This window comes from Tursiops truncatus, chromosome 6 (assembly GCF_011762595.2).
Source record: "Tursiops truncatus isolate mTurTru1 chromosome 6, mTurTru1.mat.Y, whole genome shotgun sequence".
NCBI classification, from domain to species: Eukaryota; Metazoa; Chordata; class Mammalia; order Artiodactyla; family Delphinidae; genus Tursiops; species Tursiops truncatus.
In genome coordinates, this window is record NC_047039.1 from 60657676 (window position 1) to 60684049 (window position 26374).

General features: G+C 39.5%; 2 protein-coding genes across 8 annotated transcripts in view; one reads left to right on the forward strand and one right to left on the reverse strand.

Annotated features, from left to right (window-relative positions):
* The first annotated feature begins 61 nt into the window (after positions 1 to 61).
* The window catches only part of SPATA6L (spermatogenesis associated 6 like), a 62678-nt gene continuing 36365 nt past the window's right edge, over positions 62 to 26374 (forward strand). For 3 of the 7 annotated variants that reach the window (XM_073806154.1, XM_073806153.1, XM_073806155.1), the window contains exons 1-3: positions 62 to 609; positions 14432 to 14569; positions 18936 to 18984. In XM_073806154.1, coding sequence (XP_073662255.1) covers positions 523 to 609; positions 14432 to 14569; positions 18936 to 18984 — 274 coding nt within the window. In that variant the 5' untranslated portion in view covers positions 62 to 522. Of the gene's footprint in view, positions 610 to 1391; positions 1447 to 10215; positions 10261 to 14431; positions 14570 to 18935; positions 18985 to 23308; positions 23351 to 26374 lie in introns of all 7 variants that reach the window. The other 4 variants (XM_033858120.2, XM_019934776.3, XM_019934781.3 and 1 more) reach the window with 4 other exon arrangements.
* PLPP6 (phospholipid phosphatase 6) lies at positions 11236 to 14181 on the reverse strand. The gene has a single exon (XM_004323307.4). It carries the CDS (start codon positions 14108 to 14110, stop codon positions 13238 to 13240), a length of 873 nt encoding a protein of 290 aa, XP_004323355.1. The 5' UTR covers positions 14111 to 14181; the 3' UTR covers positions 11236 to 13237.

Here is a 26374-nt window from a genome sequence, read left to right on the forward strand (position 1 = left end):
CCGGCGGACGGCAGAAAAAGACGTACTCCACTTGTTACGTCACTTCCGAATAGGAAGGCGTAGGTCGAGGGAGGTGCGTCCCGGAGTTTGGGAGGCGGGTGTGGGTCTGGAATGGTTTCTTGTTTAAAACTACTTTTTCTGAAGCCTTTCAGTGCTGCCAGTTTACCCTCCAGGCGCTGAGGGTCATGTAGTATTAAATACTTGTCTGGAGTTTCCTACGCAGTAAACGGTGGGTCCTAGGGGCCGGGAGGTGTTCGGACCAAGTGTCGTCGTCCACTGCGTATTGTGTAAAAACTGCAATTCATTCCTGTACTCGTTACTGATACGTAAACCAGTTTCTGAAGCGGGGGTGAGGGTGGCGGCAGTTGAAGTGGAGAGAAATTTTAAAAACAGAGACAACTTTTATCTCGTTCTGAGTTACGAGCAACGAGGATTCTGCGAAACTTGGCTGGGAAGAAGAGTATGCCAAAGAGAGAGTACTGGAAGGAGCAGGACTTTAAAAAACACAGTACCATATAAACAATGGAATATTACCCAACCATAAAAAGAAACGAAATTGGGTCATTTGTTGAGACGTGGATGGATCTAGAGACTGTCATACAGAGTGAAGTAAGTCAGAAAGAGAAAAACAAATATCGTATATTAACGCGTATATGTGGAACCTAGAAAAATGGTACAGATGAACTGGTTTGCAGGGCAGAAATTGAGACACAGATGTAGAGAACAAACATATGGACACCAGGGGGGGGAAGTGGTGGTGGGGGGCTGTGGTGGTGTGATGAATTGGGCGTTTGGGATTGACATGTATACACTGATGTGTATAAAATGGATGACTAATAAGAACCTGCTGTGTAAAATAAATAAAGTTCAAAAATTATTTAAAAAATACAGTATCACTAATAGCGGATGTGTAGGAAGGGCTTCAGTGTATTTCTACGTATCTCGTTTAAATCGTAAAGATTTGTGCTCTCATTATCCCGTTTTTTGAGAAGAAGAAATAGACCCCATTATGCCTAAGGTCACACATTTTAAGGGGAAGAGGTAGGATCAGCCCAGGGCGTATGACTTCAAAACGTGCACGTTTAACAATCAGGCATTGCTGCCCTACTCATAATTAGAGACCCAAATAAAAATAACGAGACGCCGTTTTTTCAATCTTTTGAAGTCTGTCGATACCGAGTGTAGGCAAGATGTGAGGAGATGCTGTTAGAATGTCATTTGGGTAATCTTTCGGGTGGGGTAACCTGACAGTATCAGAGGTTTAAGTGCTTTGATTCGGCAATTTAACTACCAGGAAATTATCCAACAGTTATTTTTGCACCAATAACTACTGATTTATCCGCAAAGGTGTTTATTGCAGCTTTTTTCTTTTTTCTTTTTTTTGTGGCAAGGAACAAAAAGCAGAAAGTATATATAACTGTGCTGATATAGAAATATCTCCAAAATGTGAGTAAAAAAAGGCAACTTACTTTCTTATATGTATATTTATATAGCTATACGTATCTGTCGAGAGACAGTAATCCAGTTTGTGTAAAAACAGTTCTGTGTGTGTGTGTGTACATGTGATAGAAAATTCCTGGAAAGTAAACAAGAATTATTAATGATTACTCCTAGTGGGTAAGGCTGGGGAGGAAAGTTTCTGAGCATCTTTACTTTCTTTTTTTTTTTTTTAATTGCCGTACCCCGCAGCATGTGGGATCTTAGTTCCCAGACCAGGGATCGAACACATGCCCCTTGTATTGGAAGTGGGGAGTCATAACCACCGGACTGCCAAGGAAATCACTGAGCATCTTTACTTTCTACTCTTAGTTTTCCTGTATTATGCTGTTCCAGTATTTTCCAGTGACTATACATTATACCTTAGTAACTAATTACAAATAAAAGTTGAGGAGCACTGTGCCTGAACCTTTTGAGTTTAAGAGTGAAAGCCATAGGAGAAAACATGACAGCAGCTAAAGCAGGAAGGGAGAGGAGCCAAAAACAGCTTTATTCACTTGTGGCTTTTTACTACTTGAGGAACATTTCTCAGAAACTTCCAGTGACTTCCCCTTATATATTATTGGCCAGAACTGGCTTAAATAAATTGATTCATTCCCTGGACCTAAATGCATTGCCACCCGCACAAAACCGGGATTCCATTGGCAAGGAAGAGGAGCTTATGGCTCTTAGGGAGGCAATCACATTGTCTTCCATAACTGTTTAAGTTCTTCCATAACTGTGCCATCTAGTGCCAGCCTAACTCCTGAGTGTCATTTCTTAACGTCCTCTACCCCCTGCCCAGTTTTCTCTTAGTATGCTCGTTGGCCTCCTTTCAGTTCCTCAAACATATCGATTTCTTTCCTGACTCATGGCCCTTTACATTTGTTGCTCCTTTTGCCTGGGTGTCTTTTCTCTTTGTTCTTTAAAAGTCTTGTTAGTGGTCATGCTTTTCTTTTTAGGTCTTAGATCAACTGTCATACCCTTAAAGAGGCTGACCTGACCACTGGGTCTAAATTAGGTTCTTCTTCCCTCTAACGTGTAACTTTCTATCTCACCCCCCTGGATATTTCCTCCCTAGCATTTATCATACTGTTATTATCTATGTTCACCTATTTATTTTATATCTTACTTCACTAGAATGTAAGGTCCACAAGGGCATAGATTGTTTCTTGTTCACTCTTATGCCTTCATGGTCCAGAACGGTACCTAGCACATAGTAGGTACTCAATAATATGTGTTGAATTGATGAATAGGGAACAAATGAATGGAAACAAGGATAAAAGGAAAGGTGTAGGATTACACAGACAGAAGAGGGTAAAACGGGAATGGGAAGAGTTATATTTTGGTAGGAGAAGAAAGGGTGGATATAATGACATCAGAAGTAGCCTCATCTTAGCCATGGCCGACTTTGGGGCCTGAATCCTGTGCCCAAGTACAGTGGACACTTTTTACAAGTCTTGGAACTAAGTCATACTCTTTTCTGCTTTCTTATATCGGATAATATAATTCCTTGGAAATTGCTTTGGGTCATAGTTATCCGACTACTCCCATGGACATAGAACTAGCCAGCTGAAATGCAAAGGAGCAAATTAATTTTTCCTGAAGAGAAATTACTTTAAAATGGAAGGATATCCACTGTGTACGTAGTCCAGAATGCCCAAGGGCAGTCCTTGTGGAAGGTTTTGTGTGGTATCATTAAGTAAGTATTGAGCCTACAAAAGCCAGTCAGTCAAAGCAGAAGCCAAAGAGTAACATGAGTTTGACTCATGACCTCTAATATAGTTTGTGAAATAGATTTCATGTGTGGGTCCAGATCCCAAATGACTTCAAGATTGTTAAAAGCTGTTCAACTGCAAGTTAATTCCTTCCCTGGAAGCATTCCTGATACTTGGGGAAAATTCTCAAGAAGTATGTATGCTTAAAGAAATAAGCAAATTGCCAGCTCCTGTTTTGGATATTCATGCAGAGACCACAGTTATTATAATACACTGCTGCTTTTTTGAATTACTTGTAAAGTATTACACACCACAATAATTTTCTTCTGTTATCTGAATTTGAGTTGAATAGATCCACCATATTTTTTCTTTAAATGTACGTAAGACTTTTTTTTTTTTTTTTGGCTGCATTGGGTCTTTGTTGCTGTGTGCGGGCTTTCTCTAGTTGCAGCGAGCAGGGTCTACTCTTCGTTGCAGTGGGCGGGCTTCTCATTGCGGTGGCTTCTCTTGTTGTGGAGCACGCCACACTGGCTTCAGTAGTTGTGGCTTGCGGGCTCTAGAGCTCAGGCTCAGTAGTTGTGGCACATGGGCTTAGTTGCCCGTAGCATGTGGGATCTTCCCGGACCAGGGATTGAACCCATGTCCCCTGCATTGGCAGGTGGATTCTTAACCACTGCGCCACCAGGGAAGTCCCAAACGTATGTAGGACTTCTGTCAAAGAAATTCATAGTGATGCCACCAAGAATCCTCTTGATGGGCTATCTTAAGACAGAATGAGGTTTACATAGGATATGATTACTTTTCTTATTTAAGTATGTGTTAAAGATTTTAAAATTGTTATTATAAATATTTTTAAATACACAAAAGTATATTATTATAGTAAACTCCATATGTCCATCACCCAGATCAACAATTATCAAGATTTTGCTACATTTCCTTTATCTATTTCTTTTATTAATTTGCTGGAGTATTTGGAAACAAAATCTTAGGCGTTAGATCATTTCTGCTACATACTTCAATATGCATCTCTAAACAATGTTGATATTTGTCTTCCATAAACACAGGGACATTATCATACCTATCAAAATTAATTAATTTTGATTAATTAATTAATTGCTTGGTGTTATCTAATACCCAAACCATAATCAAATTTCCCTAAGAGTGTTAAATATTCTGTTTAAGTTGGTTTGTCTGAATCAGGGTTCAAACAAAGTCCACATATTATATTTGGTTGTCAGGGCTTGTATCTTTTAATCTAGAACATTTCTCCTCCCCCCCTTCCTTTTTTTTTTTTTTTTTAATTTGCAGGGTTTGACTTGTTGCAGGCTAACTGGGTTAGTTGTCCTATAGAATGTTTCACATTCTAGATATGTCTGTTTGCTGTCTTGTGGTGTCATCAACATGTTTCTCTATCCTCTAGGAAGTGAAATTAGCTCTAGAACAACACTGTTCAATAGATGTTTCTGTGATGATGGAAATATTCTACTTGCACTATCCAGTACAGTAGCCACTAGCCATTGTGGCTATTGAGCACTTTACAGGTGACTCGTGTGAGTGAGGAAATGAATTTTAAATTTTATTTAGTTTTAGTTAATTTAAATTTAAATAGCCATATGTGGCTACCTTACTAGATCATGCAGCTCTAGTGGCTCAGGTTAAACTTCAACTTTCTTGGCAAAAGTGCTTCATAGGTGCTTCCTATGAATCACATATGAAGAAGACATGTGATGTCACCTATAGTGATGTTAAGATTGATCAGTGGGTTCATATGGTGACACCCTGATCCCTCTAATATGGAGTTCCCCCAAAGGATATGATTTTAACATTAAGATTTAAAAAAAATATAAACTTCATCTTTATGCAGTTTTTGAGAACCAAGGAAAGAGCCCAAAATAGCTCATTGAGCTCTTTTATACATTTATAGTAAAAGTCAGAAAGGTAAACTTTTCTCATCAGACTCTAAGGAAACTATACTGTTAAAGAACATTTCAGAGAAAGACTTTGAAGAAGGCCAAACATAAAACACAATTAGTTCCTGAGTCTTGAGGCTGGGTCTACACTTAAAAAAAAAAAATCAGTAATCTGCCATTGCTTTAGGGCTGAAATAATCCAGATTGTTTCAGGTACTTGAGGTTACCCTGTACCGAGGCATTTCTCCCAAATCCTAATGAACAACTCGCTTTGGAAACTCAGTTTGCTGGTGTTATTCACATTTGCTAATGAATAATTCACTGGCACAAAAGATTGTAGGGCCTAACAAATGAGTCTGAGTCCAGACATAAAATAATGGCCTAGAACAGGACTTTGAAGATCTTTCTCACTTATTATTGAATCCAGCTGCCATTGGAGAGACAGCTGGCTCTAATAAGTGGGCATGAATGTGATGGAGAGAAGAGCCCCTCTTTCCTTATCTGCTCATTGTCAGGTAACATGGGTGGCCCTTCTTTTTGCTATAGCAGGGAACTGAGGGCAGGACAGTGGTTCCAAAACCTGATTTGACTAACTCTACCCCTTCCAGACTCCAATGAAAACTACAGGCTCTCTTCCCAGAAAAATGCACATATGCACATGCATGAAAGGTTTCCTATCATCTCAGGGCCTTTAGGATCCCTGACACATCCAGGGGTCACAGCATAAGACACCCTGCACTGGAAGCAAAAGTATCAGACACACTTGCGTGGATATTCTCACAGTATGCGGTATACAGGATGGAGCCCCAATGCTGAAGAAGCCAGTTCCTGGTCCTTCCTATCCTCCCAGATTTATCCTTTCTGTTATTTTATATTTTCTACTTGTTTTAATTCATTTTCCTTTTTAGACCAAATAATGCAAATACTTTGCAAAACTATTTTAAAAGTATCTAAGGCTATTCAATGAAAAGTAAGTTTTCTCTCTGTGTCTCTACTCCAGGTCCTTTCCCCAGAGGCATCCACCATTAGCAGTTTCTAGTTTCTTCTTTCAGAAATATTCTAAGCATATATGTCTATATCATATTCTCTGTCTCTTCCAAATGGCAGCACAGTTTACACATTTTTGTTCCATGCTTTTTTTTTCTTAGCTCTATATTTTAGAGAGTTTTTACTGCTGGGACTTAGAGCTCTGCTTTATTCTTTTCCCATGCTGCATACTATTCCATCTTGAGGCTTAACCATAATTGATTTAATCTGACCATACTTAATGAACATTTAGATGGTTTCCAGTATTTTTTTAAACTACAAATATTGCTGCAGCATATGTTTTTTGTACTTGTGAAAGTATACCCATATATACCTATTCCTAGCAGTGGAATTCCTGAGTAAAATGAAAAATTTTGATAGATATTAACAAATTGCTCTCCAGAGAAGTTACATGTGATAAACAGAATAATGACCCCCAAAGATATCCATGCCCTAGTACCTGGAACCTGGGGACATGTTACCTTTCATGGCAAAGAGAAATTAACTTGAAGATGGAATTAAGGTTTCTAATCAGCTGACCTTAAAATAGGGAAATTATCCTGGATTATCTGGTGGACTCTATATGGTTACAAAGGTCCTTAAAAGAACCAGAGAGATGGTAGCATGAAAAGGAGTTGGTTCAATGTTGCTGGCTTTGAAGATGAAGGAAGGGAGCTATGAGTCAAGGAATGAAGGCAGACCCCTAGAAACTGGAAAAGCAAGGAAATGGAAAAGATAAGGAATGCAGCCCTCACATTTTGCTTTTAAAGATCTCTGTTGGATTTCTGATCCACAAAATCAAAAATTATACATTTGTCTTGTTTTAAGCCATTAAGTTTGTGGTAATTTGTTATAGTAGCCATAGAAAATTAATACACTTTATGTATTTACACTCCTACCAACAATGTATGAATGTATTTTCCCACATCCCTGCCATTAGTGATGCCTTTTTTTTAATATATTGTCCTCCCCTCATATGAATACTCCTTCCAATGTTATTTGAAAATAAATGTTTACAATTTAGTGTCCTGTATTTTTTTTAGATAAAAGGAAAATCTCAGCTATAATTATCTGTAATATTTTGTTCTTTTCTCATTATAATTAACTCTTTTGGAAAATCCCCATCTGGGACATGTGCCATTTTCTTGGCAGTGGCCAGGATGTGAGCAGTATGCGTGACTGATGTGTCATTTCTGCAATGCTGTTGTCACTGCTGATCAGCCTACACTGCAGAAATACTCTGGGACTAAGAGTTGTTTAATGAGATTTGTTTTCTGCCACCTACACAGGTACCTACACAGGTAATAAAGCCAGTGTCTGTAAGTGGTGATAGTCCAATGGCTTTGCTTGACCTCCAGTGGAGGTGGCAGCCTCAATCTTTGCAAGATGGGCCAGAGGCATTGTATATGTAGCAACTTCCGCATCTCCCTGGCAGCTGAGTGCCTCAGGTGACTGGGGTGGGGGAAATTAACAGAGTGTAAATATTTCCTATCAACTCAGTTAATACACCCATGCCCGACTAGCAGAAGTAGCTTCTGCCTGGTCCTTTCTCATTTTGCATATTTAGTTTGCACTGTAGTGGTGGGACCTCCCCTTACCCATGTACATACATTAAACCCTATAGCCTGGCTTGACCATCTCTGAAATTAACATCTATTCAGGATAATTATTGAGCATCTACTCTGCTAGGTATTTAGGACACAAACTCTTAGCCATGCAGAGCTTACAGTTTATAGAGACAAATAGTAATCAACAATCGCAGGAGCAAATGTAAAACTGCTATTGTCACAGTTGCTAAAAAGAGGATATATATGTGTGTGTGTGTGTGTGTGTAAATAAATAGTAGTGAGATTCTACCTTGTCTGGGAAAGTATAAGAGAGGCTTGGGTGGGATATGTAAATCTGTATACATTTGCTAATCCATACCTACATTGGATGACACCCTAGGTAAAGGATATAGAGGGAGGAAAAGAAAGAACTAGAAACACTGCTTAGCCAGGGAGAGGAGGAAGAATGGCCAGAGAGTTGAAGGGAAACCAGAAAAGGACTGTGCCCTAGGAGCCAAGCAAGGAGATTCCAGTTATATCAAGGAGAGTTAAGCAAGGAGAGTCCAGTTAAGGCTAGGAAGAGCATAGAATGGGACACTGTGTCTCGGAATCAGTAGGTTGTCTATGTTGCAATGGCAGAGACATGGTAGGGCACACCTGGATTCAAGTGTGGCTCCTTCCCTTTAGATGTGTGGCATTGGACAAAAGACTGTCTGGCTTCAGATTCTGCACCTGTAAATAAGAATAATAATATCTCCCTGAAAGAGTTACTGTGGGGATTAAGTTAATTAGCATATGCAATATCCCTACCATTTTGTAGGTTCTCAATAAAGATTGATTCCTCCCTTCCATTATGTCTGACCACTTATTTATGTTTTGGTTGTCACTATCCTTGATGTCTTAGCATTGGTGTTGATGACGTACTTGTAAGGGTCAAGGCAGGTCCTGTCCCTGTATATAAATGCATTAGTAAGGGTGCCAGCAAGTTGTTGTGAGCTGACAAGTCAGTGCTCTGGTTAGGGAGCCAAGCACCCACTGGTGTGCCTCTTGCTATGCTGACAGACAGATCATCGAGGATTGGATAAGGACATAGTAGTACATCTTCCTTCATCACACTGAGTTTTTCCCTTTCAGGGAAAGGCACTCCAGTTACCAAAATTAATACCTAATTCTTGTCTCAGGACATCTTTCTGCACTCACATTTCTGCAATTGCATAAATCTCCAATGCAAAATATTAGTAATAAATGACTAATTCCAATAAAATTTGTTTTGTTTAGAGACAGCATTGGCCCTCCCAGATTTTTCTGATTGGCTAGAAGCGGCCACTCCCTCCTTTATTCCTTCATTTTTGTCTGTTAAATACAGTGAATGGGAAAAAACGCAATTTCTTCTATTGGTTAAGAACTCTTGCCCTGCCTGCTACCTCTGACGGTTTTTACTGTGTAACCCTGGCTTTGGCAACTATGGTAACTACACATTGGGAGATAATGTAATTCATTGCTTCCCTTAAGTTAACTAAACCCCAGTAAAGAGACTGAAAAATATTTCTATTGGGACTAAAACAGGATACGTAACTTTTAAACCTCTTTAGGAATTGTCCTTGTTTTGTTTTGTTTTGTTTTGTGGTACGTGGGCCTCTCACTGTTGTGGCCTCTCCCGCTGCCGCGCAGGCTCAGGGGCCATGGCTCATGGGCCCAGCCGCTCCGCAGCATGTGGGATCCTCCTGGACTGGGGCACGAACCCGCATCCCCTGCATCGGCAGGCGGGCTCTCAACCACTGCGCCACCAGGGAAGCCCTGTCCTTGTATTTTTAATTAGCACACGTTTCATTTCTTATTGACAGTGGGCATGTTTTCTGAACCAAACATGAGGACGTAACATTTCATAAGCATGATTTTTATAAGCATGAGAATACCTTTAGGGACATACTACTATTTTAATTGTAATTGTTACAGAATTTCCAGGGCTTGGGGGTCGTATAGATACTAAAAATGGGCAGGGCTTAAATCGTAACGGAGCTATGATCACATTCGACTTTTAGAATTGACACTGTAAAATAAACATTTTAACATAGTGATTGGGGCCCTAAAGAAAGTGGATAGAAAGCCTGGTGGAAAGGAAGCTAGGGCTCTTAGCATCTCGTGATCCGGCCACCAGGGCATATACACTAGGACATTCTCTCCCGTTAGTGCACAGTCTGGAAGCCAGTGTCGTTCCAAGTGGAGCACAGGAGGCTCACACTCTGGCGGCGCCGGGGGCCTCGCAAGCGTTCCTTGGTGGAAGGTTGCGTGTTTTGAGTGTCCATAGCAACGCGACGCTTCAGCCTTCTGGAAGCCTTGGCTCCAGCTCGCGCAGTATGAGACCCGTACCGGTGGGAGGGACCTGGGTTGGTGGGAGAGTTGATGGGAGTTCAGTGGGGTGGGGAGCTGGGGAAACTACTGGGAACATTTACTCCAAGGATTGAGTTAAACTAAGAAAAATCGGTCCAAGGCTCAGCGCAAAAGGATCTTTTCATTCCAGTCCTTTCGCCCACGTAGGGAACTATGCCTTTGGAGGTGGTGGTGGAACTGCATATCCGGGCGGTAAGAGAGATCGACGAACCTCTCCTCTTTGGCCCAAATCAGACTCTTTCCCCAGGGTTCTAAAATGGTTCTGGGTCGTTTTCACCACCCCTCGCCCCACACACATCATTAATCCTACCTGTGTCCCTAAGATTCTCCACATCGGTCTTTTCTTACTTTCTAACCTGTAGTTCAATTCAACCTCTTCCCACCCCTCCCGCCCCGCCCCCCCCCCGCCGTCCCGCCCCCAAGCCTGTTTCTTGGCTTTATCTGGAATTTTTCTGTTCTTTTAAAATAACCTTGCATTAAGTCCAAGAAGGATTTTATTTTCTTTTCCGGGATACAGATTTGTGAAGATTAAAAAGCCCCTTTAAATAACCAGGGAAGATTTTAATTTCAGAAAGCCAGGTCACTTCCCTGATAATTTGCCACCTCTATAAACCAATCAAGTATTTTCTAAGATACTTCCCCTACAGATGGCTCTGGCTTGCTAATTCCAAAAGGGATCAATCAACAGCTGTTTAATAATTATCCACTGAATCCTGCTTATGTGAGGTGCTGTGGCAGAGTGACTCCATTGTTCCTGTTTGGGGTCAGTTATTCCTTATTTCAGCTTCCATTTTCCAACCCTTCCATGTGTAGTTGGTGACAGACTGTCAGGCAGCTTTGCCTGAAAGCTATAAGGAGCTTCTCTACTGGCCAGGTTTATAAGCAGAACACCAACAGTTTACGGCTGTGGAAAATCTGGTTAGCCTCCATACAAGTGACAGATGCTGTGATTTCATCCTAAGTGCAGCTCTGAAACAAAGATGGAAATCTCCTGGATTTGACTGATTTTGCTGACAGCAAATAGTACCAGACTATATCATTTGTGCTATATCAACTGTGACCTCTCACAATTGTGCAGTAAGATGAAGGAATTCTTGAGACGTTGAGTGATAAATCTGTCTTCCTACTCATTAAGGCAAAAATTAAACAAGTTTTCATCTCACTTCATTCAACATTACTGGTTAATTTTATTTTGATTTTTAAATGGTATTCTTCAGTGTACAGTTAATTAACAGTGGAATCAGTTTTTTTTACTCTACAGTACTTACGATGCTTCAAAAAAATCAGGTGAATTGATCTGTGCTTTAAAAGCCAGCAAACTCAGGCCCCAGCAACCAAGATAGGGAATTCCAGAAAAATAACCAGAAAGGAGGTGAGCCTAATTTTGATCTCCCAGTATTCAGACTTGTAGATGCTGCAAGAGGAAAAACTGCTTCCAAATATCTGGCCTGAATATTGCTGCAATTAAAATAAAGGATCTCTTTAAGTCTAAACAATAAAGGAAACCACTTAGAGTGTCATAGTTTGGCTGATTCAGGAAGTGAAGATGTAGTCTGTGTTCAGGATGTTGTGGAAATGCAAATAATTTTGCTTCATTTTGAAAAGTAGCTATTCCTTTTTCAGTGTTCCTCTCACGCTCAGAAAGTTCACACTTCCACCCAATCAGAGCCTACCTGTCACAGCCATTCTCTGGATTCCTATGTACATCTCTATATGACAGATCAAATGCCATAATCCTTTCTATTTATAAATGTCAAAATAATTGGTTGTTAAGATTATCTAAAGACACCAGTTCCATAGGTAATTTAAAGGTTCATATTTTCAGGCAGAGCAGCATTTAAAGCACACACCCTCTTCCATCTTTCCTGATCAAAGAATAATGAGCAGAGTCCACCCTGCATTTGGAGGTTTTTGGTCTTGTGATTCGGGGAGGCACCATCAATAAACTGCTTTAATTGTGAGGGTCAATATAAATGGAAATTTAGGAGTTATACTTTGTGCCTGGTATAGCAGTAGGCTCCACTTGATGAATTTCAAGTTAAATACTGTTACCTAAAGTGTGCTGTATACAGGGAAATGGAATTCCATATGAAAAATATAATATACAGGGTCATCCTTGTGGTATATATTTGAAAGCTTATGCTGTTGCATTGCAAAGAATCAAGTTATTTTTCCATTTTATTACCTCATTAAAGAAGCATTATTCTTTATTCAGTAGAGATGGTAGGCAGCAGGGCCCATCTTCTTCCATGTTGGTTCACTGACAAAGTATGTAGTGAGCCTACCCCCAGACTCTCAGTTCCTTTGATCTCCTCAGCAGCTTCGCTTTTCTGTCCTCTGTCATGCCGTGCTATTTGCTGTCAACAGAATTAAGCATGAGGCCATAGTCCCATCTTTCCTTTTCTATGGGCACTGTCCATATGCCCGCCTTTAAGTGTTTCTTCTTCAGGTAAGTTCTTGGTTTGTTCTCTGAATGCAGAAAAACAATTAGTGGGAAATAAATATCTTTTTAAAGATCTTTTGAGGAGGTAGAGGAAAAGGAGAGAAAGATATGTACTATAATCTCTCTTCTCACTACCTGATGCGCAAAGATATAAGAGACAAAACTAAGAAAGCATACCAAGAAAATTAGGATTAAGAATAAATCTTCCCAACTGTGGTAACAGATCTTCAGAGGATAAATTAGAATAACCTATGTCTTAGACTCTTAAAGTACTGTTTAAAATCTACCTCAGGAAAAGAACTAGGATTAGTATGTGGCTCATCTGCCTGTATATTTACAGAATGAAGGTGATTTGTTTTTTCAAAGTTCAGTTTACAGGTGATATGTTGACTTACAGGATTACACAAAACAAAATTTTCTGATGTCAACTTTTAAAAAGCAGCATTATAATCACCTCAACTTGGTTTCTTTGCAGTTGTTCTGGAGATATAAAAAGTTGTTGAATAGGTATATACTGGGGGGGGGGTTGCTTTCTATAATATGGCTGTCATCAGTAATGGTCAGCACTGTGCTCTAGCCTAGCAACCCGTCAAGATTGTAGGACACCTGAAATCCCAAAAGGAAGCCTGAAATCCTTAGGGGGGCAAGCAGGATGGCTGCTGGTTTATGTCAGCATCGTCACGTGTAGAAACTTTCAGATCTGGTGCCATAACAAATGAGATGGTGTCATGGTTGGTTCCACAGTACAAAGAGGACTGGAGCATTGTGCGGTGAAAGCCAGCAATAGTCCACGATGCTGTACTGCATGTAGCCCAGAAAAAAGCCAAAAGCCACGTCGGTGACATTGTGCCGCCCCAGCATGACCCTGGAGAGGCCCAAGATGAAGGCCCACAGTACCACGAGCACCCTCAGTGGAATGGCCAGCACTAGGTGGTTCAGGATGAACCGTGAGACCAGGGCGGCCCTGGTGGCATGGCCCGAAGGGAAAGAGTACTTGTCCACCGAAAGGGTGAAAAACATGTCCATCTGGTTGTGGGCCGGGCGGCGCCTGCGGACCAGCCCCTTGATCAGGGCCACCAGCAGCAGGTCCAACAGCAGGGAGAAGAGCAGGTTCATCAGCACCTCTCGCCCGGCCCAGCTGTCGCTCCTGGACAGGCAGTAGAGGGTGCCCAGCAGCCAGGGGATGCCGTGTCCCGAGATCTCCAGCAATTTCATAAGGGGCCGCACGCTGCCCCAGGATGAGCTCTCCCCCGCACACACCCCCAGCTTCTTAGACAGCCACAGGTCGATGGCCAGCAGGGAGCGCAGGGCGATGCCCAGGAAGGACGGGTTCAGGTCCATGCGGTCCTCCTCGGGCAGCGGGGACGGGAGCGCCGGCGAGGAGCCCGCCCCGGCCAGGGGGAACGAGCCGCGGCGGTGCACTGGGCTCTCGGACGCGCGGAGTCGGGCGCAGGTGGGGTCGGTGCCCGGCGCGCGGCTGCTGAGCAGGGACTGGAACTCGAACCTGCCGCCGCCGCCGCCATGGGCCGGGCTGCCGCTGCTGCTCGGGGCGCAGGCGGCCAGCGGGCGTCCCTCGGCGTTCCTCCGGGGGCTCGGCATCGCGGCGGGCGGCCCGGACCGCAGGACCCGGCCAGCCTAAGAAGAAGCTTCCCGGCCCTGCAACCTCTTCCGCTTCCGCACTGCCATCCTGGAGGGGCGGGGAGAGGAGCCAGCGAGAGGACGATTGTGACACCTGGCGGAGACTTGGGAGGAAATTGAATTTCCAGTTTGAGCGAGGAGAGGAGAGGGGAGGGTAGTGCTATGGGAGAGAGGTGAGGGTTACGGTGGTGGGGGAAATTTGATATTGTTTGTGGGAGGTTAGGGGAAATAGACCCTTTACAAAGCAAAACGCAAACCCTGTTCTCTATTTTTTTCTTTAAGATTTCTTGCCCAGGGGTGTGCCTTCCTGGCAAGCAAGATGTGTTCCTTGGGGTTTACCTCCTGAATCAGTACCTGGAGACACACTGCTTTCCTTCCGTGTTCCCTATTATGATTCAGCGGAGCATGAGGTTTGAAAAGGTGATCTTGACTTTCTCATTGCTAAATAGAGAAATTCAAATTCTGTTGTCTGAGGATCATTTAGTGGTTCTTATAAAGAACACAGCTTTTATAAAGTTATTTTGTAAATTTTCTTTAAAAAAGAAAATACATGAAGGCACTTCAGCATAGTGCAGAATCATAGTTGGAGGACTTGCTTTTGCATCCCAGATCTGAGCCAAGTTCTGTCAAATTAGTGCTAAGTACCCTGGTAGATGTTTTCTATTTTTGGAACTCCCATGGCATTTTCTAACTGGAACAGAGAGCATTTTCTGAATGTTCTTGGAAGTGTTAGAGGCAGCTGTGTACATTCTGACAGAGATTATCAATAAACTAGCAGACCTTAGAAACAAACTTTTTTAGACTCAGAAAAATACCCCAGACTAACCAAATTAGTTAAATCCTGTATCTGAAATCCTGTAACAAAACAAGAAGGCTTTTTAGATTTACTGAGTTTCCTTAGGTCATATCTGGTTTATTTAGCTGCAGTGATAAAAGCTAGATTCCATTCCAATGAATGTGATCATAATATAAGTAGCCAAAACATTACCAACCCTCTTCCCACTTTCATATTTAATGGAACATTAATTTCATTACTATCCAATCACTGACAATCTCTTGAAGTTTTTGTTTTGGAATTTAGAGATTGAATCAGTTTTAACCTTGATAAGCCTATGATTTTTGTCCCAAAAAATATCACTGAGGTGGTTCTATTGGGGAGAGGATGAGAATTGGAAGGCTTCAGGGTAGGGCCTGTCACTTTTAAAGGTCTGGATGGTGGTGCCCTGAAAATGACCTGTCTATTTCAAACAGAGTAGCAGAGGAGATGAGGATTGATTTCTGAAAGGGCTAGGGCTGTGTGTAATATATTTATAAATCACAGCCCATTAATTAATTTTTTACATCTTTATTGGAGTATAATTGCTTTATAGCGTTGTGTTAGTTTCTACTGTATAACAAAGTGAATCAGCTATATGTATACATATATCCCCAGACGCCCTCCCTCCTGAGCCTCCCTCCCACCCTCCCTATCCCACCCCTCTAGGTGGTCACAAAGCACTTGATCTCCCTGTGCTTTGCAGGTGCTTCCCACTAGCTATCTATTTTACATTTGGTAGTGTATATATGTCCATGCCACTCTCACTTCGTCCCAGCTTCCCCTTCCCCAGCCCCCACCGTGTCCTTAAGTCCATTCTCTATGTCTGTGTCTTTATTCCTGTCCTGCCACTAGGTTCATCAGTACCTTTTTTTTTTATGTTTCCCTTGTTTTATTTTTACCTCAATTAATGCACTTTATAGATGTGATAACATATAAGTATTATGTAAGGAGTGGGGAGAGAACAAACTATAGCCACACAATTCTTAAAGCATAGAAACACACATACAATAGGGCAACAACACCAAAAAATTCTCATCTGTTAATTCAGTTATAATGTGTCTTATTACTTAATATTGATCATTACTTCCTTTGTGTATCATTAAATACACATTTATGGCATCATTTCCAAAGGCTTTGATCCCTTTCCAACATACATTTTAATCCAACCTCCATTGCTGCCTTTGGTTTCTTTTCTTTTTTTTTTTTTAACATCTTTATTGGAATATAATTGTTTTACAATGTTGTGTTAGTTTCTGCTGTATAACAAAGTGAATCAGCTATATGTATACATATATCCCCATGCCCCTTCCCTCCTGAGCTTCCCACCCACCGTCCCTATCCCACCCCTCTAGGTGGTCACAAAGCACTTGATCTCCCTGTGCTTTGCAGGTGCTTCCCACTAGCTATCTATTTTACATTTGGTAGTGTATATATGTCCATGCCACTCTCTCACTTCGTCCCAGCTTCCCTTTCCCCAGCCCCCACCATGTCCTTAAGTCCATTCTCTATGTCTGTGTCTTTATTCCTGTCCTGCCACTAGGTTCATCAGTACCCTTTTTTTTTTATGTTTCCCTTGTTTTATTTTTACCTCAATTAATGCACTTTATAGATGTGATAAAATATAAGTATTATGTAAGGAGTGGGGTGAGAACAAACTATAGCCACACAATTCTTAAAGCATAGAAACACACATACAATAGGGCAACAACACCAAAAAATTCTCATCTGTTAAGTCAGTTATAATGTGCCTTATTACTTAATATTGATCATTACTTCCTTTGTGTATCATTAAATACACATTTATGGCATCATTTCCAAAGGCTTTGATCCCTTTCCAAATACATTTTAATCCAACCTCCATTGCTATTTGGTTTCTTTTCTTTTTTTTTTTTTAACATCTTTATTGGAATATAATTGTTTTACAATGTTGTGTTAGTTTCTGCTATATAACAAAGTGAATCAGCTATATGTATACATATATCCCCATATCCCCTCCCTCTTGCGTCTCCTCCCACCCTCCCTATCCCACCCCTCTAGGTGGTCACAAAGTACCGAGCTGATCTCCCTGTACTATGTGGCTGCTTCCCACTAACTATCTATTTTACATTTGGTAGTGTACATATGTCCATGCTACTCTCTCATTTCGTCCCAGCTTACCCTTCCCCCTCCCCGTGTCCTCAAGTCCATTCTCTACATTTGCATCTTTATTCCTCTCCTGCCCCTAGATTCATCAGAACCATTTTTATTTTTTTTTTTAGATCCCATATATATGCATTAGCATACGGTATTTGTTTTTCTCTTTCTGAGCCAGCCTGTTAATTTAAATAGTCTTCCAAACTGGTTGGATAAGAGAGGAATAAATGGATATTACCTTGGAACATACAGTCCGAATCCAAAGGAACCTAGTTCTAACCATTTCAATGTTGGTCATGGTTAAAAAGTGGGTGGTGAAAATCCAGTCTATTTTTTTCCCCCAAGAATTTCCTTATTAGTTTTATCAATTGTAAATTTGCTTTTCTAGAAGACTTTAAAAATCTTTTTATAAGAAGCCCAAGGATGTAAAATTGTAGAAGCTGTAAATCAATCTGTAAATGACCTTGGAGGTCACCTAGTCCAAGCTCCCTGACTTGCAGAAGAGGAAAATGAGTGTCAGAGTCACACTCTAGATGTCACAAAGCTGTGTATTTGAGATTACTAGATATCACAGACCATTTTTCATTTTATAAAGTGCAATTAAATAAATGCTTTATTTTAAATTTTGAAAAGTTGCCTTCTTGTGTGAGCTGTTTGAGTTCATATTCAAGCTTTCTACCAGTTGGCTCTAGCTTTCTTGTATCTTTTCCATTCTCTAGCTGCAAATACTTGCAGGGAGTAGCGAAAACACTTTCTCCTCCTTGGACCTTCTGTATAATTCAGAATTCAATGTTCTAAAGCATTCAGATAAACAAGAAATTACTCATAAAGAGTGTATGAGCCATTGTGTTCGAGCAGTTCATGTTGATCATTTATTCCCCACGATCATCCTTGAGAAAATTCTTAGACATGGATGAAGAGAACGGATGAGCTAATATTACTGGAATAATTTTGGGAAAATCCCCAGCTCACTCACATTTGCTCGTTAAATCCAAGTCAGTAAGACAGAAATGGATTACAGGGGACAGCCTCCACTTTTGTGGTTAAAGCAGACCTGGTTTTGGATCAAGAGCAGATTTTAATCATGCTAAGGTTAAACACCGTTTAAATCAGAAATTTAATGCCTGAAAACAAACTCTGCTGAAAACTTGTGTTTCTTACAGGGTTCTAGAGTTCAGGGAGAGGGTCATGTTATGCCTTTACCTCAGTCCCCTAGGTCCTTTTATCTCAAGGACAAAATAAACATATTTGGCTGTGGGTAGACAGGTATCACAGTGTTTTTCTTGTGCTTCATGATACACCTAAAACTTATGAGGCTCTCTCTCTTGTTATTTTTGGATTCTGTGGGAGTCTAGCTATGAGTACTTAGCTTTTCTTTTGTGTTGCACATAGAATTTTTATTTATGTTCCTTTTTAGCACGACCAATGGCTTGGGAAGAGAAGTCATTTATTCAGTTAACATGTAATAAGTATCTGTTGTATTCAGGATGTTTTTCTAGGTACTCAAACAAGACTCTTTCAGGTAGATGCCAGATGTGCTTTTAGCAACAAACTGTGCGGCTAGGTCAAGTAGATGACGTTTTGAACATGTGGTAGATTCAGCTAACTTAAATTTTCCTTGTACTTGGTGTTGTGTTACTTCTCATTCATTTATTCTATAGTCATTTGTTGAACTTTTAACCACATACCTGTTAAAGGTACTCCTGTTGAATCCTAAAATATTATATGGCTAGATTTGACATGTGTTAATTATTTGGAAGAATATGATCTAGATTTTCTATAAGTATATATTAATAAAACTTTGAAGATTTATTTTCCCCATTTTTTTTCCTGCAGGTATTTGAAAATGCAATAGATCCTGGAGCTGTAGCAGACATTTTAGAAAGTAGGTACTCCCCCCTTCACCCCCAACAAAAGAGAGAGAGACTATTGTGTATATGTAATTCACAGATATAAAATTCTATTTTCTAAAATTCTATTTTCTAAGTTGTGATACTTCCACATTTACCCCATATTTATGTTCAAGATAGCCTGTGTAAAATTTCAATCATGTCATTGATTCAATTACAAACCCTTTTCTAGATATGTATGGCATTTACTGGATGGTATGATTCTGTTTGTTTTATTACAATTAAATGGTTTTTGTATCTTAACAGAGTTGTTTAACCATCACCATAATCAATTTTAGAACATTTTCATCACCATGGAAAGAAACCCTATACCCATTCTTCCTCATCCCTTCCAGCCCTAGGAAACTACTGACTAATCTTTCTGCCTCTATAGATTTGCGTATTCTGGATATTTCATATATATGGAATTATATAATATGTGGTCATTTATAACTGGATTCTTTCATTTAGCATAATGTTTTCAAAATTCTTCCTTGCTATAGAATGTGTCAAGATTTCACTTCTTTTTATGTCCAAATAATGTCCCATTTTATGGATAAACCACATTTTGTTTATCCATTCATCAGATGATGGACATCTGGATTATTTTTGCTTTGGTGCTATGATGAATAATGCTGCTATAAATATTTGTGTACAAGTTTTTTTTGTAAACATGTTTTTATTTCTGTTGGGTGTATACCTAGGAGTGGACTTGCTGGGTCATATGGTAACTCAGTTTAATTTTTTGAGGAATTTCCAGATTATACCAAAGGAGTTGTATCATTTTACATTCCTCCAGCAATATATGAGATTTGATTTCTCCACATCCTGGCCAACACTTGTTATTATTTATCCTTTTGATTGGTAGCCATCCTTGTGGATATGAAGTGGTACCTCGTGGGTTTGATTTGCATTTCCCTGATAGCTAATGATGTTGAGCATTTTTTCATGTGCTTATTGGCCATTTGTATATCTTATTTGGAGAAGTGTCTGTTCGGATCCTCTCCCTATATTTTAATTGGGTTTTTATTATTGAGTTGTAAGTTCTTTATATATTATAGATATAACTTTCATATCAGATGTATGATTGACAAATACTTTCTCACATTCTTTGGACTATCTTTTTGCTTTCTTAATGGTGTTCTCTGAAACACAAACGTTTTTAATTTTGATGAATTATATTTTATCTATTTTTCTTTTGTTACTTCTGCCTTTGATGTCATAACTAAGAAACCATTGTGTAATTCAAGTCAAAGATTTATGTCTATATTTTCTTCTAAGAGTTTTATCATTTTAGCTCTTACATTTAAGTCTATAATACATATTGAGTTGATTTTTGTAAATGGCATGAGCTAAGGGTCCAATTTCATTCTTTTGCATCTGGATATCCAGTTGTCTCAGCACCATTGTTACTAAGAGTAGTTTTCCCCCATTGAATGGTCATGGCACTCTTGTTGAAAATCAATTGACTGTAAATGTGAGGTGTTTTTTTGGGGGTGGGTGGGGGGGGTCTCAATTCTATTCCATTGATTCATAAATCTATCATTATTACAGTGCCACACTATTTTGATTATTGTAGCTTTATAGAAAGTTTTAAAATCAGGAAGTGTGAGTCCTCCAACTTAGTTCTTCTTTTTCAAGCCTGTTTTTGTATTTGGGTTCCCTTAGTTTGCCATACGAATTTTAGGATCAGCTTGTCTGTTTCTGCAAAGAAGCCAGCTAGGATGTTGATAGGCAATGATAGATTGCATTGAACCTGTAGATCAGTTTGGAGAATATTGCCATCTAAACAATATTAAGTCTTCCAATTCATGACATGACACGTGGTGAGAATTAATTGAGTGTAAGGAATTTAGAGACTGAGATAGCTTAAGCGCTTTACATTACCATTGGGGTGATGGTTGGAAAAGATATAGTCCTTCTTCCTGTTTGGAAAACCCAAAATTATGGGGTGTCTTGGCTTTTAAGTTTCTTGGCATTTAAAATTCTGTCCTCATGTATTAATGTTTTTCATAAATCTACAAAGGGAGACTTTTTTTATTTTTTTATATATATTTTTTATTGTATATATTTTTTTCAGCTTTATTTGAGGATATAATTGACATACAACATTGTGTAAGTTTAAGGTAACAGCATGTTGATTTGATACTCAGATATTTTGCAAAATGATTATTACAGTAGTGTTAGCTTACACCTCTAGCACGTTACATAATTACCGTTTCTTTTTTGTGGTGAGAACATTTAAAATCTACTCTCTTAGTAACTTTCAACTACAGTATTAACTATAATCACCATTATTGTCAATATTAAAATGTTTTTCTAATATGTTGTGGAAATTATCTTTACTGATTTTTTGTTATACCATTTGTATTTTAAATTACTTTTAATATTTAAATTTTATTCTTGGCCTTATAGACATTGAACATGGGCTCGCTATTATTTTTCTTTTTTTTTGCGGTACGCGGGCCTCTCACTGTTGTGACCTCTCCCATTGTGGAGCACAGGCTCCGAACACGCAAGCTCATTGTCCATGGCTCACGGGCCCAGCCGCTCTGCAGCACGTGGGATCCTCCCGGACCAGGGCACGAAGCCGTGTCCCCTGCATCTGCAGGCGGACTCTCAACCACTGCGCCACCAGGGAAGCCCTCACTATTTTTTTTTAACATCTTTATTGGAGTATAATTGCTTTACAATGGTGTGTTAGTTTCTGCTTTATAACAAAATGAATCAGCTATACCTATAAATATATCCCCATATCCCCTCCCTCTTGTGTCTCCCTCCCACCCTCCCTATCCCACCCCTCTAGGTGGTCACAAAGCACCGAGCTGCTCTCCCTGTGCTATGTGGCTGCTTCCCACTAGCTAGCTATTTTACATTTGGTAGTATATATAAGTCCATGCCACTCTCTCACTTTGTCTCAGCTTACCCTTCCCCCTCCCCATGTCCTCAAGTCCATTCTCTACGTCTGCATCTTTATTCCTGTCCTACCTCTAGGTTCTTCAGAACATTTTTATTTTTATTTTTTTTAGATTCCATATATATGTGTTAGCATGAGGTATTTGTTTTTCTGACTTACTTCACTCTGTATGGCAGACTCTAGGTCCATTCACCTCACTACAAATACCTCAATTTCATTTCTTTTTATGGCTGAGTAATATTCCATTGTATATATGTGCCACATCTTCTTTATCCATTCATCTGTCGATGGACACTTAGGTTGCTTCCATGTCCTGGCTATTGTAAATAGAGCTGCAGTGAACATTGTGGTACATGACTCTTGTTGAATTATGGTTTTCCCAGAGTATATGCCCAGTAGTGGGATTGCTGGGTCATATGGTAGTTCTATTTTTAGTTTTTTAAGGAACCTCCATACTGTTCTCCATAGTGGCTGTATCAATTTACATTCCCACCAACAGTGCAAGAGGGTTCCCTTTTCTCTACACCCTATCCAGCATTTACTGTTTGTAGATTTTTTTTTTTTTTTTTTTTTTTTTTTTTACCGGTACGCAGGCCTCTCACTGTTGTGGCCTCTCCCGTTGCGGAGCACAGGCTCCGGACGCGCAGGCTCAGCGGCCATAGCTCACGGGCCCAGCCGCTCTGCGGCATGTGGGATCCTCCCAGACCGGGGCACGAACCCGTGTCCCCTGCATCGGCGGGCGGACTCTCAACCACTGCGCCACCAGGGAAGCCCTATAGATTTTTTTGTTTGTTTGTTTGTTTGTAGATTTTTTGATGATGGCCATTCTGACTGGTGTGAGGTGATACCTCATTGTAGTTTTGATTTGCATTTCTCTAATGATTAGTGATGTTGAGCATTCTTTCATGTGTTTGTTGGCAATCTGTATATCTTCTTTGGGCTCACTATTTCTAAATATATTTTGAACTCAGGAAATATAAAAAAATGTTTTATGTCTAATTTATATAGTCATATAGCATACTGTTTTAAGCAAGATAAGCTTTTATAGGTTGATGGATAACAGTTGTATTTTGAATTTTTTAAATGAACAGTAGTATATTGTTATTTCCGTGATTTGTGAATACATCTTTAAGAGAGAAAGTATCATATTTTGTCAATACTTTTCAGGAGACAAAATGCTGTGTTTTTTGTTTGTTTGTTTTAAATGCTATGTTTATAACTCAGTTATTCTCACCCCATGCCCCCAATTTACTGGGTCTAGAAATACCTGAATCATTGTTGGTATGCCACTTACTATCAGTAGTAGTAATGTAAATGGGGTGTTATGTCAGTTTTAAACTTAGTAATTAATGAAAAACTCTGACAGTATTCTAAAGTATTAATATCTCATTTTTCCTTTTTAGCCTTTCTAACCAGGTTTGAGTTAATACAGCTAGTGCCTCCAGGTAATGTGCCAATAAATGAATTTCTAAATTAGTTTAATTTAATTTTAAAAGGATTTTGGCATGACAAAATGGGGACTGGCATTTAAAAGCTGTGCTTTATATAACACATGCTTTTTACCCCCACCAGTCTTGAATTTTGCCCACTTTCAGAAGAGTAACTTTATGGGTTTGAAAAAGCAGTAAGCATAGCTTAAACAGGTTCTTTGACTTTCCATTTTTTCATAATTTTATCTAATAATCATCAAATAATTTTTTCAGTCCTGGGTCAGCTTCTTTCAAGTGTTTGCTTTTGGCTGTGTTGTAATTTGTAGAGTGAGTAAGTGCGAGTGTGTGTTTGTGTGTGTGTGAAACCCAAAGCCATCTTCTCTGTTGATGCTAGAACAGGGTTGGCAAACGACAGCCCCCAGGCCAAATCCAACCTGCAGTCTGTTTTTGTATGGCCTGTGAGTTAAGAATGGCTTCTACATTTTTAAGAATTAAGATTTACTTCATATACTATAAAATTCACCATCTTCAAGTGTACAATTCAATTGTTTTTAGTATGTTCACAAGATTGTGTGACCATCACCCTATCAGATTTTAGAATTTTTATTACCCTCAAAAGAAACCCTGTACTCATTAGCAGTCACTCCTCATTCCCTCCTCCTTCCAACCCCTGGCCACCACTAATCTACTTACTATCTCTAATTGATTTGCTCATTCTGGACATTTCATGTAAATGGAATCACAATTTGTGCCCTTTTATGTCTGGCTTCTTTCACTTAGCAAAATGTTTTCAAAGTTCATCCTTGTTGAAGCATATATCAGTATTTCCTTCCTTTTTATGACTAAATAATGTTCTTTTATATGAATATGCTGAATTTTGTTTATCCATTCATCAGTTGATAGACATTAGAGTTGTTTCCCCTTCTGGATATTATGAGTAACACTTCTGTGAACATTCATGTACAAGTTGTGTGAATATGTGTTTTCTGTTCTCTTGGGTATGTATTTGGGTATATACCTAGGAGTGGAATCGCTGGGTCACATAGTAACTCCATGTTTAACTTTTTTTTTTTTTTGGCGGTACGCGGGCCTCTCACTGTTGTGGCCTCTCCCGTTGCGGAGCGCAGGCTCCGGACGCGCAGGCCCAGCGGCCATGGCTCACGGGCCCAGCCGCTCCACAGCATGTGGGATCTTCCCGGACCGGGGCACGAACCTGTGTCCCCTGCATCAGCAGATGGACTCTCAACCACTGTGCCACCAGGGAAGCCCTCCATGTTTAACTTTTTTTTTTTTTTTCATGTTTAACTTTTTAAGGAACTGCCAAACTGTCTTTGGCTTTTACATTTTTAAATGGTTGGAAAGAAATTTTTTTAAAGGAGAATATTTATTGATACATGAAAATTATATGAAATTCAAATTTCATCGTCTGTGATGTTTTATCCATGCTCATTCATAGAAGTATTGTTTATGGCTGCTTTTGTGCTGGAATGAGAGTTCAGTAGTTGTGACTATATGGCTTGAAAAGCCTAAAATATTTATTCTCTGGCCCTTGCAGGAAAAGTTTTAGACCTCTGTGCTGGAATCATGGGACTTTAGGAGGAAACTGTTCTGTGATGACTTTGTTTTGTGTTATGCAAGAGACCTGAGCTAGTGAGAGCAAGTAGGAACTGCCACCTGGTGACACCACTTCTCAGAGTTTCTCAATGTGGCTGATTATCTGGTGATTTTAGAGTCTGCGTGTATGTGTGTGTGTGCATGTGTGTGTGTGTGTGTGTGTGTGTGAGAGAGAGAGAGAGAGAGAGAGAGAGAGAGAGAGAGAGAGAGAGAGAGGATACCTAAAACTCAGAAACATTTCTAATACTCTTCTCATCTTTGCTAACATAAGCTTTGCCCTTTCCCTTCCCAGCTTCACAGTTTTAACTTGTAAAAACCATCCCCAAATGCTGAGGAAACCTTTATTTATATTTTGGTGAACATGTTTCTTGCTATTTCTCTGTGGTTAGAAGAACACATGGATATGGAATTTTTACATAAATAATGTCACATACATTTTCTTCTCTTACTAACTTACCCAATTATATGTTACTGTTATACTGTAATTTTTAAAAACATATCGAAAAGCATTATTTTTGGTATCATGAAGAATTTCATGAATTTACTTATGTGTTTTTATAGGTCTGTAAAAAGTCTGTAAATAATATTTGGGGTTTTACTTTTTCACTCTACATTGTTACCTGTAGGTAACTTATTTGCCATTTTCAATAGGTATGTATTTTCCATAGTGTTATTACCAATCTTAAATTGATATTGTTGCTTATTAGGATTTCTTTGTCTTTCATATATTTATAACAATTATTTTTTTCTCTTGATATAGTTGTAAAGAATAGAATTGCTAAATTGAACCATATCTTATAACCTGAGAGTAAACTGATCCCCAGCAAGTTTCCATTATTTCTACTGCATTCAGCACTGTATAGAGTGCCTGTTCCCCATATCCTAGCTAATGCTGGATGCTATCATTTGGATTTTTTGTGTTTATAAAGTGTGTAATAATTCTTTAAAATATATTTCACCATATTTTCCAGTCCCTTCTTTTTAGATATGATTTGTGACAACCTTAACATTTTAAATTTACTTCAGAAATTTTCCATTTTCCCATATTATAATTTGTTTTCTTTCTTTCCTTCTGTATAGTATGACTGTCAGTGTCCTTTGATTACTTGTAGAGTGATGTCTGCATATTAACATTGCATTTTGGTATAAATTCCTGGTATTTTCACCAAAGTTTTAAATCAATTATGCTTAACACATATGTATTTCCCCTGTTTTGTTGCATTATTTTGATATTTTATTGTGTGAAACTTTCTTTTTCTTAAGAAAGCATAAGAGAAGGAAGGTGAGTCTGGCAGATGCCTCAGCTAAAGCAGAGGTGGCTGTGGAGGCTTTTATGAGGATCATGGCCCTGCATACTGTGGCTGCTCTGCAGCAGGTCAAGAACCCCAATGGAGTGGAGTGGACCCAGGAGTCTGTAGTTCTTTC

Coding starts and splice junctions, on each gene's coding strand:
- PLPP6 (XM_004323307.4), bottom strand. CDS start 14,110: ATGCCGAGCCCCCGGAGGAACGCCGAGGGACGCCCGCTGGCCGCCTGC.